Below are 16080 nucleotides of genomic sequence, written 5' to 3'. Positions count from 1 at the left end.
TAATGGATAAATTGCAGAGACGGTAAGCGCGGAGAATTGAAATATTAAAATGTAGAAATAGATGAGTATAGAGTGGAAGATTGAGATTACAGGGTTTGTGGAGCTCTCGAATGGGGCAACCGGAATCCGAGGAAGGTAAAATGAAGGCTAAGAGGCGGCGACATTAAGTCGTCCTGAGGAAACAGAGCCATCGGCGAGCGACCGGTCGCAGGATATTCCGGCGAACCGGTTGAAAGGTACGGCTGGTTTCTACGGACGAATAAGTGAATCTTATGCGATCATGCATCTTCCGTCGTGAAAATACAACGACGTAGCAAACTGTTCGATGGTAATATTCTGGTATAAACATCGATTTATTAATAACGCATGACTAGTTGTAATCGATCATTGTGTATTACTAACTCATTTGTAAGATGTATGTTCATCGAATCGTTCATATTAGCACATCCAGACCGAGATTTTCGTTTAACTTCCTTTTAACGTAAATCGATCAAATGTGATGAAAGAGAAAACTTACGTTTTTTAAGAGAGACGAAAATCACTTTGTCAGTTGTCAATGTGAGAGCAATTTTGCACTCGTTTTATCCACTTATACGTTGATGACAAACAAGTGAAATCGTGTACTTAGATTCGCAAACCTTGAAGATTCGCAAATTTACCATTGGAACGATGATGTGATTTGTTAAATTAGAAAAAGTGAAAAGAACGCAATTTTTCACTTGTTTTATCCACCAACTATACCACACTATACCCTTATGCGACTTTATCGCGTTATACATTGGTGACAAACGAAATTCAAGAAACCACGAGTTTCGTTATTTCCCTTTATCTGCTAACTGTTATACTTAAATCCTCGAATAACATTCGAAATTATTCGAAAATTCGAGAATTCCCAACACGTTTCGTTGCAAATCACATTTCTCCGTTTGTTTAGTAATTTCACTAGGGCCGAAGAACATCCAATCCGCGAAACACGTTCGCGTGGATCCTCGAAGTTCATACGTTCGCTGTATGCAAAGAGGCCGGCGATAAATTATGCGTGTCCAGCGTCCCACGTGGCGCTGCTACGAGTTTGCTCGATAAATAATGAGTTGCCTCGGCCCTGGACACCTCGAAAACCCATCGAAGGTGAAGGAGAGAGCGTATGATAGGGAAGGGGGGACGGAACACCGGGTTCCAGCAATGATTTCGATTACCAATAGCGAAAATAAACCTGCAGGAACGCGCGTTCCAGCAAATCCGATCTGACGTACCCTTCGGTACTCGGAATCGCTGGTAAATTTAACGGTACTCGATCCTTCTCTTCTCTTTGCCACGATGGAACACGTAGAAACCCGTGGTCATAGCAATCGAACCTATTCGACGTAAATCGATCAATTTTTCAACGAAGATTATCCTTATTTTTCGTGAAATATCAGAGAAAGTGCGAACATATGAACTGTTTCATTCAGATTTCTGTCAAATCCACCCGATGGAGATTTACAAATTGCGTGTATAAATATCAGCAATTTCAATGATAAATCACCTGACATTTGCGTGAGATCATCTAACGAAACGTTTGTCGTGAGATTATTTCTAGTAGATTGGTTAAGATTTCTCCGAGAATTTAGGAATCATTGTGGTTAATGATTAGAGACATGTAAATTATGCTTTCCATTTTCACCAGGAAAGGAGGTTCCTTCCAAGAAATTGTTTACACCTGGAACCGCTTCCACGGTAGCCGTGCTATCTTTAGAACTATCAAACTATCAAACTACCATCCAATCGCGGAAGTACCCGGCTAAGACTGAACTAAAATGAATTCGCCTAAACCCGATTCATTAGAATTGAATGGGACCGAGTATACCGAGTTTCTACCATCCAGGTTACTGAATCAGGATCCTACTTAGGAACTTCCTAATAGAACCAGGAAATGATAAATCAAAAGGTTAACTTTTATATAATAACCTGCATCTTCCTCCAGGTACGTTAAATACACAGATCCATTTCGATTCCTTAAACTGTAAGAATGTATCTGATTCCTTCATCTTCGCTGGAATCTTAACATTCACAATGGCCATACCGATGGATCTAGCAGAATGGAACAGTACTAAGTAACTCCAGGTTTCTAATCAGGTTACTGAATCCCACTTAGAAATATGCATATTATACTCTTCATCTTGCAATAATATATAGAAGTCTTCATTCTACTGTGCTTTGCCACACACGAAAAAATAGAAACGTACGTGGATCCTAAAAATGATAGCAATCAACGTCAAATCGTTAAATAACGTTGACAAAGTAAGCACAAGTAGGGCGCGAGTCCAACAAACTGATTTTAAACAAATACCAGTCAAAATTGAAAACTTTTATGAATGAAAGAACACACTGGTAATAAAAACTACAATTCGCGTCATTTTTGCACACAACCTTTTACACATCCTCCTCACATTTAAGTAAAACCAGGCATTTTAAGTTTCCATGAAATCAAGGATCAAAACGCTAACTCCTCTTAGTCCAAGCGATCACTATACGCCGCATCTCCTTGGAATCCCCAAAAATCCTTATTACAACTCTTATAACAAGCTGAAACCACCCTGAAACAACCGAATCACACAGCGAATCCCTGTAACTTGCCAAAACCTCATGATCCATGAACACCCATCGCCCACGTAACGAATCTGCATGGTTCGCGGGCGAATTTGCCGTGTCGGCGTGGGCAAGAAATTCCGAAAGGTCCCCGAAGCGAGACGAGGCCCCGAATTAATTACCAACCGGCATTGAACTTGCCTGTGCGCGCGTACTCGCGCTCGCCAACGTCGAGAGAAGGAAGAGGAGAAGAAGAAGGAGGAGGAGGAGGAGGAGGAAGCATCATCGAGCGGCTCGAAAGCATCCGCGCGGTTGAATCTTGTACCGGGTAGTTCATTAGTCGCATTAGAGCAATTTATCAGCGATCAGGGGGCTGGACACGCTTCGATTACCGACGGCCGCTCATATTAACGGCTATGTGAGACTTAGCCACGCTTCTGACAAGGATGGAGACTGGAGACCAACAGCGTAATTTCAACAGAGCACGATGGACACAACGCTAGAGATAGAAAGAGAGGAAAAAGGAAGATAGAAGAGGAGAAAAGAAACGGAACAATCCAGGAAGCTCTTAGAGGCGAGCGGTGGCGAGCAACGATCTCTTTACGCGCAAGCAATTTTTACGACGAAGCCACCGGGCCGGGCCGAGCTAACACGCGAGGTGACCAGCCACTTTCGACCGTTCTACCGTCTGCCAGGCTATGCGCAGATATACATTCATATTTCTGCTGGAAAGTGGCTCGTTAAGACCGCTCGACACACTCCACTCCATTCCACGAAACGGATAAGCCGGATAACTTTGGAGCACCTGTATGTGCCCCTGGCTAAGCCGCCGATCGCGACCCTTCTTCTTCCATCTCCTTCTTCCTATTTTCTTTTTTTTCTTTTTTTAGTTTTTTTGGCTAATTACATCCTGCTCGATGTCAAAAATATCAGGATCTCCGTGGTTGAGGGGTAAGTGGAGATCTTTGTTTCTTCCTTTGCTCTATCAGAGTTCTTCGATGGAGTACGATGATAAGAGCGATCATGGAGGAAATGAGACTGTGTTATGATGATTGGAATATCGATTCAATTTTGTGTTTGATGGACGGAAGTAATAGCAAATAAATGAGAAGTAATTGTTACTTAGATACACGTATGTAAGATACGAAGGAAGACAGAGTGGATTTGTGAGCGTGAGGCAGTAGCAGGTGTTGAAGAATAGGAAAAATCACAAGAGTGTTTGTTAAGTATCCTGATCTTCGTGAGTTACAATTTTTCTTCAACGATCCTGTATAAAATTCTGGGTAAATCGAATATACAGATATTCAGAAACATTGTCTACAATTGCCTACTATCCAATGCTTGATTCTTCTGAAATCAATGGCTACTCAGACACAGGAAGAAACTTCAAATATTCCAAAGAGTAATTAACGTTTGCAAATCTTCCACTTGTAAACGTCATTCTTCGAAGCAGAATGCAGTAACCTGGATGCTTCAACCCTTTCTTCATCACTGGGACATGTGTCTCACTTGAGTATGCTCGAATAAAAATTCGTCCCAATTTAATATTCATTACAGAACCGAAGATCCCAAGGTAGATAAGAAATTCTTAAAAATACAGTTCAATTGTCAAAGGGTTAATTTACGACCTAAATAGCTGTATCATGGCCGCCACTATACCGCCCAGCATTCCGACCCATCCAAAAAGCTGGACTGCTCTCCTCTCGCCATCAAGCTCCATCACCATCAACACGCCTACTCCCTGAACTATCCAACATACGTAACACGATCCTAGAAAGCTCGCGCGTCAACGTGAACGGATGATCGCGTTAGATCAGTCAACAGCTCGGTCCTGTCGAGCAGAGGTAAGACCAGTTTGGGCCCGCTGCTGGAAATAATTCCTTCCGATCTCGAACCGCGCGGGAGTTACGAAAGGGTGTCACGCGCGTAAAGCCGGGTTCACTGGACGGACACGCGAACGCGCGCCGCCTAATAACACCGGTCGCGGCGACAGCGGCAGCAACGACACGCCGGCTATGCAGCGACAACAGCAGATCGCACATGCGAGCCAAAGAGATAAGGGTTTCGGGCCCCGAAGCCGTGTCGTGACGGGATGTCTACGCTATTCCATCTTGCCTGTCACTCTTGTATGACGCGACTGTGTGTGCACCACGCGTGTACCGGTTCGCGGGGACAGACCACGAGAAAACGCGCCTTAAGTCGCTCGTTTGCGTGCAAGGGCTGCACAACGTGCGAACACGACTTTGCCACACCTTCTGCATCGACACTCTTGCTATGGTACTTGGTAATTTGGAGCTGTTGCTTCTGAATCTTGAGAAGATCAATCTGAATGGTTTGATTTGGTTTGAGATTGAGTTGCTTTGTTGGAGGATACGTTAGTGCTTATTGATAGGTTAATTGTTTTTATTAACTCTAGCTCTGACTTTGAACAATTTGATGTATTAAGTTTGACAAACCTAGTTGAGTTTGGTTTGTTGTATGCACTGGTTTGTTAGATGGTAGTTTAATGTTGGAATATTTCTTATTTGAGTCCCCTGCTTTGACGCTATTGTTAGTCTAGTTGCCTTTGAATTATGAGAAGATCATTCTGAATGGTTTGGTTTGGTTCGGTTTGAGATTGAGTTGCTTTATTGAAGGATACGTTAGTGCTTATTGATAGGTTAATTGTTTTAATTATCTCTAGCTCTGACTTTGAACAATTGGATGTATTAAGTTTTGACAAACCTAGTTGAGTTTGGTTTGTTGTATGCACTGGTTTGTTAGATGGTAGTTTAATGTTAGAATATTTCTTATTTGAGACCCCTGCTTTGACGCTACTGTTAGTCTAGTTGCCTTTGAATTATGAGAAGATTATTCTGAATTGTTTGGTTTGGTTCAGTTTGATGGTTTGACGTGGTTTGAAGAGTAGGTTAGTTAATCATTCTGCATTCACTCTGGAACATCTCTCTAATTTTTGAACAACTGGCTATCTACTCTTGACAAACCAGGTTGAGGTTGATTTCTTGTATGAATTGGTTTGTCAAACAATAAACTACAATTTTCTTTTCCTACTCCCCATTACCCTTCTTCCAAAATTTCCATTCGCTAATCCACCCACTTTGCCAATTATTCCAACTTACTTCCACGTTCCAGGGAAATTTCTCGTTTCGTTTGAAAAATGCCCCGGAGCTGGTAAACGACGTTATCAGAGAGTTCGTCGATCCTCCCGCGCTGATTCATAGAGAGCCGCGAGTTGCTCGCGTAATCGGCGAGCGCGGCATTTGCATCTCAGGCACGAAACGACGAATCAACGTGATCCAACGTGCGCGTGCAAAAAGAGCCTGGGGGGCTCGTCTTACACAATCGCATCAACGGGAAATCTACGCTCTCAAATTTCAAGGCTTAATTTACGAGTGCCGCGCGAGTAAATCACCGGGTGGAATCGCGGCGCGCATCGCACCAGCGACAAATTTATTCCTTTTCCTAGTAGATATCGCGTAACGCCGACACACTATACCGCCGCGAATAAAGTTCCTGTCCCGAGAAGAAGCGACAATGGGAAACGCGTCCAACTTTCCTACCAGGAACTTGAAAATCTCCACTTTTTACCTCGATCGGCGTGTAAAGAACGAACATAATCTTCTGCACGATATTTTATTGCACTTTATCCACCAACCCTATTGTTTCGCGTTAATAAACTGCAATGAATTCTGAATAGATGGATTTAGGAAGTGTTTTCTGAAGAGATTAGGTTACTTTAGGTTTCTACTTGTCGAGGAAAATGATTGCTTTAGATTTTCCTTGTTTCTCTACGAAAGAATGATTGTTTCGAATATCCATCTTCTCGAAAGGTGATTTTTTAGATTTCTATTAAAGTTTGCCGGTGATTATTTCAAATTTTCATTTCTCTTAAAAGATGACTACTTTAGCTTTCCTATTTCTTACGTTGCTTTGAGATACAACCGCAATGAGACAATTTCATACATTCTCTAATCAAAGGAGGATGTTAAAAAAAGGCCAATTTTGGCATATGGCCGGAACGGAAAATGTAATTGTCATTTTTCCTGGAAATGATGGGAAAGTTATGAAAAATGCGGTTCAAGGTAAGAGTATGACCATACTTATAACTTATATTCCGTATCGTTTTCTTCGGATGATGGTCTGTTCTCATATTGAGTATTATTTATAAAGATTGTTGTACATTACTGTTTAATAAAAACCAAAAATGATGAAAAATAATTAATGACAAATTAATCGAAAAAAGAAATTCTTCAATGACACAATGCTTATGTTCTAAGCAATCAGAAATCGATAATTATTTATTCTCGAAGTAATAAACTATCGTAAATATAATAAAATAATCGTCATGACAGGGATACAATAAAAAAGTAAGAATCTAACAGAATTTGCATTTCTTAACTGTGTATCCACTATGAAAGCCAGAGGAAAAAGTATCATCTTACATATCAGTCTAAACGTATATGTATGTATGTACTATATGTATGCAGTGTTCTGTCGAACTACGCGTAGGTTAGAGGCGTCGACTGTTTCCGCGTAGATGGAAATCTGTGTAGTTGGGAACAATCCCTTGGTTTTACGGAAAATTGAAGTCTAATCGTCAATTGTCGTATATTGTCGTTAGAATAATAACAAACGAAGTAGGTCGTGTGTAAAGACTTAGTTGTTTACTAAGAGACAGTGTTTGTCCAGAAAAGGATAGAATATGTACATACATGTCTCGGGGAAACAACAGTAAAAAACCTACTTTGTTGTTGTTTCATAGCTATAACGCATCTTATTTCAAGAAAAATAAACTTAGGATACGATAAAACGAAATTGTTGCAGTAATTGATCTAATTAGCTATACGTAGGCTCTCCTCTATTTTCGTATATATACATACATATTATTCACGCACACACAAACCGTGAAACTGTAGCTGCGTAGCTCGCAGAGACACGCTTTTCGTTTGATTTTTCTCCCAAGCTGAGCTGTTCGTTGTACACAAATTCGGTACACTAGCTTCTTGTATGCAGCGGCACTTAATTCACACGAACGAATATGCTAAGTACGTAAACTGATTGGAAATCCACGTATAATCGAAAACGCGTTGTTCGATGTATTCCCTACAAGACTATAATCGCGCAGTATAAGCGACGTTCGTCGTTCGTCGAGGCACTCGTTCGACGGCCTGGTAAACACCGACTGAGGACGAGTCGTCCTGCCCGATTTCTGATCGCTGTACGCTCGCAACTGTTCTTAACTTCTTCGAACTCGTGATATTTCTTGCGTGCCAAACATAAGAAACGCGAGCCTGGGTCGCTGTACGTACATCGAGACAAACATAAAACTAGCTGCCTGTTCGCGCACAGAAAAGAGTTAGCAGGAAAAGAATTTTCTGATTTTATGTTACTTTTATTGGCAAAACCGAGAACAAACGACACGCACGTGTACTTCTTACAATACAATACGCCATACTTCTTTTCGCTCGACGCATGCGCGATCGCCACTCCTAACGCCGCTCGGCAGACGCACGCCGATCACGGTAAAAAAGCGCGCCACTTTTAAATTCAAATCGTTACACTGTCCTTTTGAGAGTAAAACTATCGCGAGTTGCTCTCGAAAGTATCTCTCGCGAGTGGACACTGCGTCTGAGAGTGACTGTCTGAGAGTATCGCTCAACTCTCTGAGAGTTACGACTCGAATAAACAATTGCTTAGCAAACACGAAGCAGTTTCGTATTCTTGACAGAATGTGGACACCGCGTCTGAGAGTGACTGTCTGAGAGCATCGCTCAACTCTCTGAGAGTTACGACTCGAATAAACAATTGCTTAGCAAACACGAAGCAGTTTCGTATTCTTGACAGAACTCTCGTGCGAGTAAGAAAAGTCAAGAAAGAAAATTAGTGGAGAAATGAAATCACCAGATGCACAGTTAAGAAATGCAAATTCTGTTAGAGTCTTACTTTTTTATTGTATCCTTGTCATGACGATTATTTTATTATATTTACCATAGTTTATTATAACTTTTATCACTTCGTGAATAAATAACTTGATTCTATTAATTTGTCATTTATTATTTTTCATTATTTTTGGTTTTTATTAAATACTAATGTACAACAATCTTTGTAAATAATACTCAATATGAGTTTCTAAGTGGTTAATGTACGAACAGTCCATCATCCGAAGAAAACGAGACGGAATATAATAAATTATAAGTATGGCCTACTCTTACCTTAAACCGCATTTTTCATAACTTTCCCATCATTTCCGGGAAAAATGACAATTAGGATGCGTAGAATCATGCTGTAAAAAAATTTTTCATTCCGGCCGTATGCCAAAATTGGCCTTTCTTTAACATCATCCTTTACTTCGATTACTCGACGAAAAGAGAGTACTACTCAAATTTTCTCAAAGGGCGCACAAACGATCCCAAATTTCATCTGTCAAGTTGAAAATACTTAAAATAATCGTGTAATAAGAAATGAATTTCCAGACGAATCGAATGTTGAACAATTCTGAGTTTCCTCGTGTTAACTTAAAGTTCACACAATTCTTGTTGAGTTAGTGTTGAAAAGTGTGAGGGTTGGTACTAGGTATCACTAAACAGAAACGTAACATTTCACAATACACGATCTAATAATTGAACAAATCAACACGTTATTCTTCTAACTTCAATCTGTAGAATCTCCCGCGACGTAAAACTAGCCAAAACATGTGTTGAAGAGCGCAGACGGGACTCCTCTCCGCGGAGTCTAATCTCGTCTCTGTCACAGGGTGTCTTCACTCGCGCGTCCTGGTTCGCGCGATAAAACCAGCCCCTTATCCCGAGGGATCTCGACCGTGGCCTCTGAGATCGGCTGGCATGATTTTCGAGGCATACCATCGCGTCCACGAGCGAGCAGAAAGCGTGTAGAGAGGACGGAAGACGAGCAAAAGGAGCCTCTGTTGGGCGTCTGGCTACCGAAATTGCAACGCGGTTGCTTCAGCTCCCTCAAACCGACCAGTTTCAGCCTCTGCGATGTGCCTAATGATTTATGTAATAATGAATCACGCCTATCTATGATCTCTCCCGAGCCATGTGTTGGACCAACACGAATAACTGTACGGTTGGTACTAATGAATCACGCCTATCTATGATCTCTCCCGAGCCATGTGTTGGACCAACACGAATAACTGTAAAATTGCCGCGTCTGAGGTTGTTCGAACCTTTCGGAATCTTTGATTCGATCAAATATACCGTCTAATAGAGAATAATCGACACTTGAACAGGTATAGCGGATAGTAGTGTGTAATTTGAACATTTCTGTATCTTATTTCTTCAAAGAGCTTCTTATTTCTTATTTATAGTTTAAACGAGGAATATTGTCTATTTTTATGAGGACCAAGAATTGAATTTTCACTTTGCAACGCAATTCGTAAGATTTTCAAGTATTAAATCCTGTAATGTGTAACGTTGAATTTCTAGTTGCTCGCAAATTGATCATTCTAGTGATTGCTTGAGTGTTGAAAAGTTCTGAGATTTTTCGTGTTAACTTAAACTTCGTGCAATTCTTGGTAAGTCACTGATGAGAAATCTTTAGGTAATGTTTAAAGCTGTATTCCTCATTTCACATTACTCAACCTAATATCAACTCCTAATTGAGTTCATCTTTCAGTCAGAAATTCCTCACACTCTCTCAAATACGTAACTAAAAATCAGTGACAATTTCAGCCACTTATTCCATCTCCATTCCTACAAACAATTAAACGCATATAATCCTTCAGAAAATTTGCCTAACCTTCCTCAGAAAACCCTTAAAAATTGACTTGCACCATACAAACAACCCACACCTCATCACTCGTCTAATTAACAATCCCAGCGAAACGAGGTCAAAAGAATTCGAATTTATCCCCCTCAAAAAAAAAGAACAAGTCGAAGAGCAGAATCTAAAGACAGCAAATTTCCCATGTCTTCGTCAGTAAACCTATAAAAATTCACTTAAACAAACAGCCCTCACCTCATCACTCGTCTAATTAACAAACCAAGCAAAATCGGGTCAAAAGAATTTCAATCTATTCCTCTAAAACAAAAGAGCAGAATTTAAAGACACCAAATTTACCTTGGCTTTCTCAGCAAACGGTTGAAAATTCACTTGCACCACACAAACAACCCTCGCCTCATCACTCGTCTAATTAACAAAGCGGGGCAAAAAGAGGTACGAAGGAATTCGAATTTATCCCAAGAACGGCAGGTCGAAGGGCAGAATCGAAGGACGCAGAACGGAGGACGAGATGAGAAAAACAGAGAAAAGCAAGTGTAGAAGTGGGACAACATCCGGGGGATGACGACGACGACGCTGGTGCATCGTTCAGCGATGACGTCCAGCCAGTTGCACGTGTATATCGTCCGTCGCTCGTGAAATGTAGATCGACGGTGATTTACTTATCAAGAATCGACGCTTCGCCGGAGGTAAATGGTCGAGTCGTGACCATTAGTCCACGGAGTGGCCAGTTGGTACGTAGCGAGTAGCCGTGTGTGAGGCTGAGCGAGGGAGTACGCTAATATCCGCGCCGTGTGAGGCCTCCTCCACGGCCCAACACGATGTTCCCTGTCCCTTCTGCCAGCTATCGTCCCCACAGACGACGATATGAACCTCATGAACCTTTGAATTATTTCGCTGGACGATCGAACGGGGACGATCGGAGTATCGAGATGACTGAGCTGCTTTGATATTTTCATTCCTACTGCTAGCAGAAGTGGAAGATTTATGGAGCAACTGGATGGAGATGACTGTTTTATCTCTGCGATGATACTGTGACTGGTTGAGTTTGAGTATTTGGGAATAATTTACCTGAGCAACTTTTGCATTGTGTCTTCGAGGAAATTCAGCGTGTAAGAAAAGTTGTTAGGTTAATGATTTATTGTGGTGGAATGAGGGATAGTAAAAGGGAAAGTATGATGCTTTCATTAGTTGGTGACTGTTGAGTAAAAACGAAATGTTACTTGATCGCCTAATTTTGACAAAATGGTGGTATGTGAATTAAACTGGAAATTTTTGTTACTTTTGTTGTGTTTGTAAGTAGTGACTGTACTTGAGAATGCTGGGAATGGCACTTCAAACAAAAATTACAAAATTTTTAGTATGGATATAATCTTTGAAATGAGTAGTATAGATCATTTCATCCCTTCTCTGGTAAAGTAGCGAATCTGCAAAAACCGAATTTTTTAGGAGAGCGAAAAAATACTATTTTAAATATGTTTTTAACAAACCATGCTTTTATGTATCTAACTCAACACCTGCTTAACATTATTTATCTCAGAATCACTAAAATTGCAGTTTACAATTTGTAAAACTACCCTTACCAATGAGCACCTACATATTTCATCCTTTTTCAAAGTTAAAAACACAAAATTTTAATTTCTTCAATGAGAATTTCACATAAAAAGAAAAATAGTACGTGTGAAACATTATTTCTTCCAAGACAAACGTTATACGTACGCTTCGCCAAAATCGGGGCTCTCCCTCGTAACTCTCTCGCGAACTATGGAGTTCCTGATCTCTAGCCTAAACATTTTTTACCCACAAATTCTTTCACACCAGGAAATCATACGTCTGCTTCCAAACGAAAGACGCGGAAGTTTCGTTCGAAGGCGTTCGAAATGGTACGCAAGCGATTTTCATTCGAAAAAGATCGGCGAAATGATCGCGTCCTAAAGGATTAGTGTCTCGAACCGGCGCGAAATATGGCAAGACAGGTGATTTCCGCGTACGCTGCCTGCTTGCGTCGAGGGCGCAATTGTTTCTCGGAATGGAAATCACTGGCGCAGGCGAAACGTGAGAGAATTCTTACGAAGCTGTGCCAAGTTCGCTTGTGGTACACTCTATGTGTATAACATCTATGGGAATTTCGTCTCGTGGCTTTAAAGGAGCCGCGGAATTCGAGTGGTTGCAACGGTTGATACAGCTTTTCCTGCCCTTACAGAAATCGCCGCGGTTGCGTAATTTATTACGGATATTCTGATAAAAAAATTTCGTACAAAAAATCTTCTAGTCGAAGAATAATTCATATTCTTACAATAATGGAGTGAAAAAATTGAATACCTTAAATGTAGTTCGATTTAATTCAACGTATATTCTAATATAATAAAAAAAATCATATACCTTTCTAACAGTTTTGCGATAATAATAATAAATTTTTTAATGGTACAATTGATCTTCGATCATTTTTTATGGAGTTTACTCCGTTGAAAATCATGCGAATTATTTCATACAGTTTCAAATTCTTCGTCGACGGAACTTTTGAAGAAAGTCAAGTCGTTTTACTCGGTGGTATCTCATTGTTTTCCGCGCGCACAAGTCGCAGTGTCGCGATAATTTTTTGTTATTCCTCTCGGTGCAGCGGTAATTTATTGTCAATCGCGTGCACGTCGATAAAACCGGGCCCTTATCGTCGCTGTTGAAGAGATTCGAGGCCTTCGTCGAGGCGAGCGTTGCGCAAACGCTTCGCCCGCTCTGAAATCACGGCCTGCCACGAATGGCCCCTGGAATTACAGAAATTGCCGCTTCGCGGTTGACTTGCCGCCATGACGAGCGTCCTGGCTTATTCTTGGCGGCGTGTAACGAGCCTAACCCCGTTCAGATTTTGCGACACATCACGGAAATCGAGACTAATGCAACGATGGAAATAGAAATGAAAAGTTCAATTCGAGGAGGGACATTAAATGGAATTTGAACGAATAATACAGATTAAAGGTGTTGTGAAATTTTGGATTATTGGTATAGCGAACTGGAATGTTGATAAAGTTGAGAAAGTGTTCGATGCGAGGATTAAAAAATGGAAATTGAGGGATTTGGGAAATGTGGAATGATTCAGTTCTCTGGGAAAATTAGAGGAAAATTGAGACTTTAGAGAATTCACCTAAAAGATTAGAAATGTAAAATTTTCTGAGAAAGGCTGAAGTCCCAAATATCTGAAATCTCAAAGTGACTGAAATTCCAAAATGACTGAAATCCCAAAGTGACTGAAATCCCAAAATGACTGAAATCCCAAAATGACTGAAATCATAAAATGACTGAAATCCCAAAATGACTGAAATTCCAAGATGACCAAAATCCCACAATCACTAATATCTAAAAATGACTAAAATAATGCTCCGAAATTTCGCAATACTTTCAAGCGACTGAAATCTCAAATAAAAGCAGCAAAAAAGAATGAATCCTGTGATTTCGGAGGAACACATTACAGGTGCAATATGTACATAAAAATAAACTGAGAAATATCAAGGCCTCACAGATATGGTCCATTCCGAAGCCACGATACTGCACCAACCGCAGAGCTACGGATTTCCTGGGGAACCAGTGTCGATAAACACCAGAGACACTATACTTTGCGGTTTAATTTAATTGCTTGGTCAAGAAGCGGAGAAAGGGGGGATTATCAACCGGCCGCATGAAGATTCATGCAGATATAAATACAGTTGTAAACCGCTATTACTATCGATGGACAAAAAGAAAGGGATAAATACGGCACGTGTAATTTATTTAATCTGCACTTGATGGAAAAACATTAGAAATCTCGAAACTTTGGATTTTACGATTCGATCATTATTGACGATCGTACCTGCCAGTTTTATCTCGGCGATAAACGTGCGGCTTATTATAAAATAGACTTCTGGATTAACCTAATGTCGAGAATTTAACGAAGCCGCAAAGATTGCGAATTATTTCCGACCATTTCTCTATTTGTAAGTCTGAAATCCACCCCTTTATCTCGGTATACAACTGAAAGTTCGTTTACCGTATCACGTTTACCAAATTATTGTCCTCGAACGCCTCTTCACACATTTTCACAAATCTCCAAGTAGACGCAAAAAAAGAAAAATCAACATATCCTCATTTAACTACACCATTTATCTATATTTCACAAATCTCGCTTCCTTTGCGACAATTCCTCTCCGATCTCCGATTGTTTTCAATTAGAATTACCGTTAAATTAAAATCTGCCATCAAACTCCACCGAAATAAATCTCAACCCTCGACTGTAAGGACCCGGTGAGAACGAAGAAGAAGAGAGAAAAAAGAACCTACATTAATCTGTCAGTAGTCCAAGATAATCCACTATCTGCGATAAACGTAAATTCACCGTCTCGACCTCGAACGGTTACGTAACAACTTACGTCTGGCCACCAGTCGAGGGTTTAATCACCGTAACGAATGTCGTCGACTCACCGATAGTAGTCCTTCTTGCAGTAAATGTTTCCGTCCCTGCTGAAGCAGGTGACTTCGCCGTCGAGGCCCTGGCGACAGTGGGAGCACTGCAGGCAAGCAGCGTGCCACCGCCTGTCCACTGCCTGCAGGTAAAACCTGTCGGATATCCGGAGGCCGCATCCGGCGCAAACCACCCCCGGGACATCGTCGGACTGGGCCGGCGGGGTGGGCGGTGGCTCCAGCTTCGGGATCGCGTGCAAGTGCTCCGTGGTCTGCTGCTCCTGCGAGTGAGTCTGCGGATGGAGGTGCGAGTGATGGTGATGATGGTGGTGGTGCGCGGTCTGAGGGGGCATGCTCAGGTCGCTCGGGTTCTCGAAGTTGCTGTTGTTGTTGTTCCTGTACTCCTGGCCACCTGGTTCACGGACGAATAGATCGGTTTTATTGATGGATTAACTGATTTTTAACTTTTATGCTAGAATGATGATGATACCTGACGATGATACTATTTAACCCTTTAACACGTTCAGGACGACGGTGAAATTGGCGAAATAGTCGGTACAACCGGTGTTTATTGGAACAGGATGATTTGTTATCGTTAACCCTTTGCAATCGAGAAGCGACGTTAGATAATTGTCACTTGGTAAGTAATTGATGAGGACCTTCTTAGAGCTAATATTTTTCTGGTATAGCAGATCTATGGGCCTCCATAAATTTGTTCACCATAGCGAAATAATGAATACGGTAAATATTTAAACGAAATACTTCTACGTTAGTTTTGAAAAATTTCAGATTTGCAACCTTTCTTGTAGCAAAAATACCTACAAGTGCAGAGGGTTAATACTTAATTTTTCAGTTTCTACTTTTTTTACTTGTGAAGTATATGTGTTTTTCATAGAATATTGTGATGACCCACCTGTGGGTCACACCGTTTATTCAATCTCGTTCGTCATCTATGGTGACATCGACGAATAAAACCCACCCATAATCACTCGATGACTCACCGTTGGATCACGCCGTATTGAACGTGTTAAGAACGAAAGGTGTATATAGGGTGTTAAAAAAAAGTGTTTGAAACTTCGGGGGCCTATAGTGCTCACTGAGAGGAGTAAAAAATCCTTAATCAATGCTTTAACTCCTAAAGTCAACCATTTCGGCGTAAATTCTACTTTTGTATCTACGAACGTTCGATGTCTTAGGCGTGTCGGTTCGCAATACGTTGAATGCAAACAGAAGAATCAGTTTGGAGGTACATTAATTCAAGGTTGTACGAAAAACGATCTTTTAAAAAAGATTTTAGTCAATAGTACTTGGAAACTGTTTATTTTGAAAGACATTCACAAAATT

At 41.0% G+C, this 16080-nt stretch overlaps 1 protein-coding gene across 1 annotated transcript in view; it reads right to left on the bottom strand.

Annotated features, from left to right (window-relative positions):
- LOC108578595 (protein apterous-like) overlaps positions 1-16080 on the bottom strand; it is a 67773-nt gene that overhangs the window by 33381 nt on the left and 18312 nt on the right. The window contains exon 3 of the mRNA XM_017941959.1: positions 14758-15148. Within this exon, the coding sequence (XP_017797448.1) occupies positions 14758-15148 (391 nt within the window). The remainder of the gene's footprint in view (positions 1-14757; positions 15149-16080) is intronic.

The sequence above is a fragment of the Habropoda laboriosa genome, unplaced genomic scaffold (genome assembly GCF_001263275.1).
Source record: "Habropoda laboriosa isolate 0110345459 unplaced genomic scaffold, ASM126327v1 scaffold66, whole genome shotgun sequence".
NCBI lineage: Eukaryota > Metazoa > Arthropoda > Insecta > Hymenoptera > Apidae > Habropoda > Habropoda laboriosa.
This window is presented reverse-complemented; position numbering and strand designations above follow the sequence as displayed.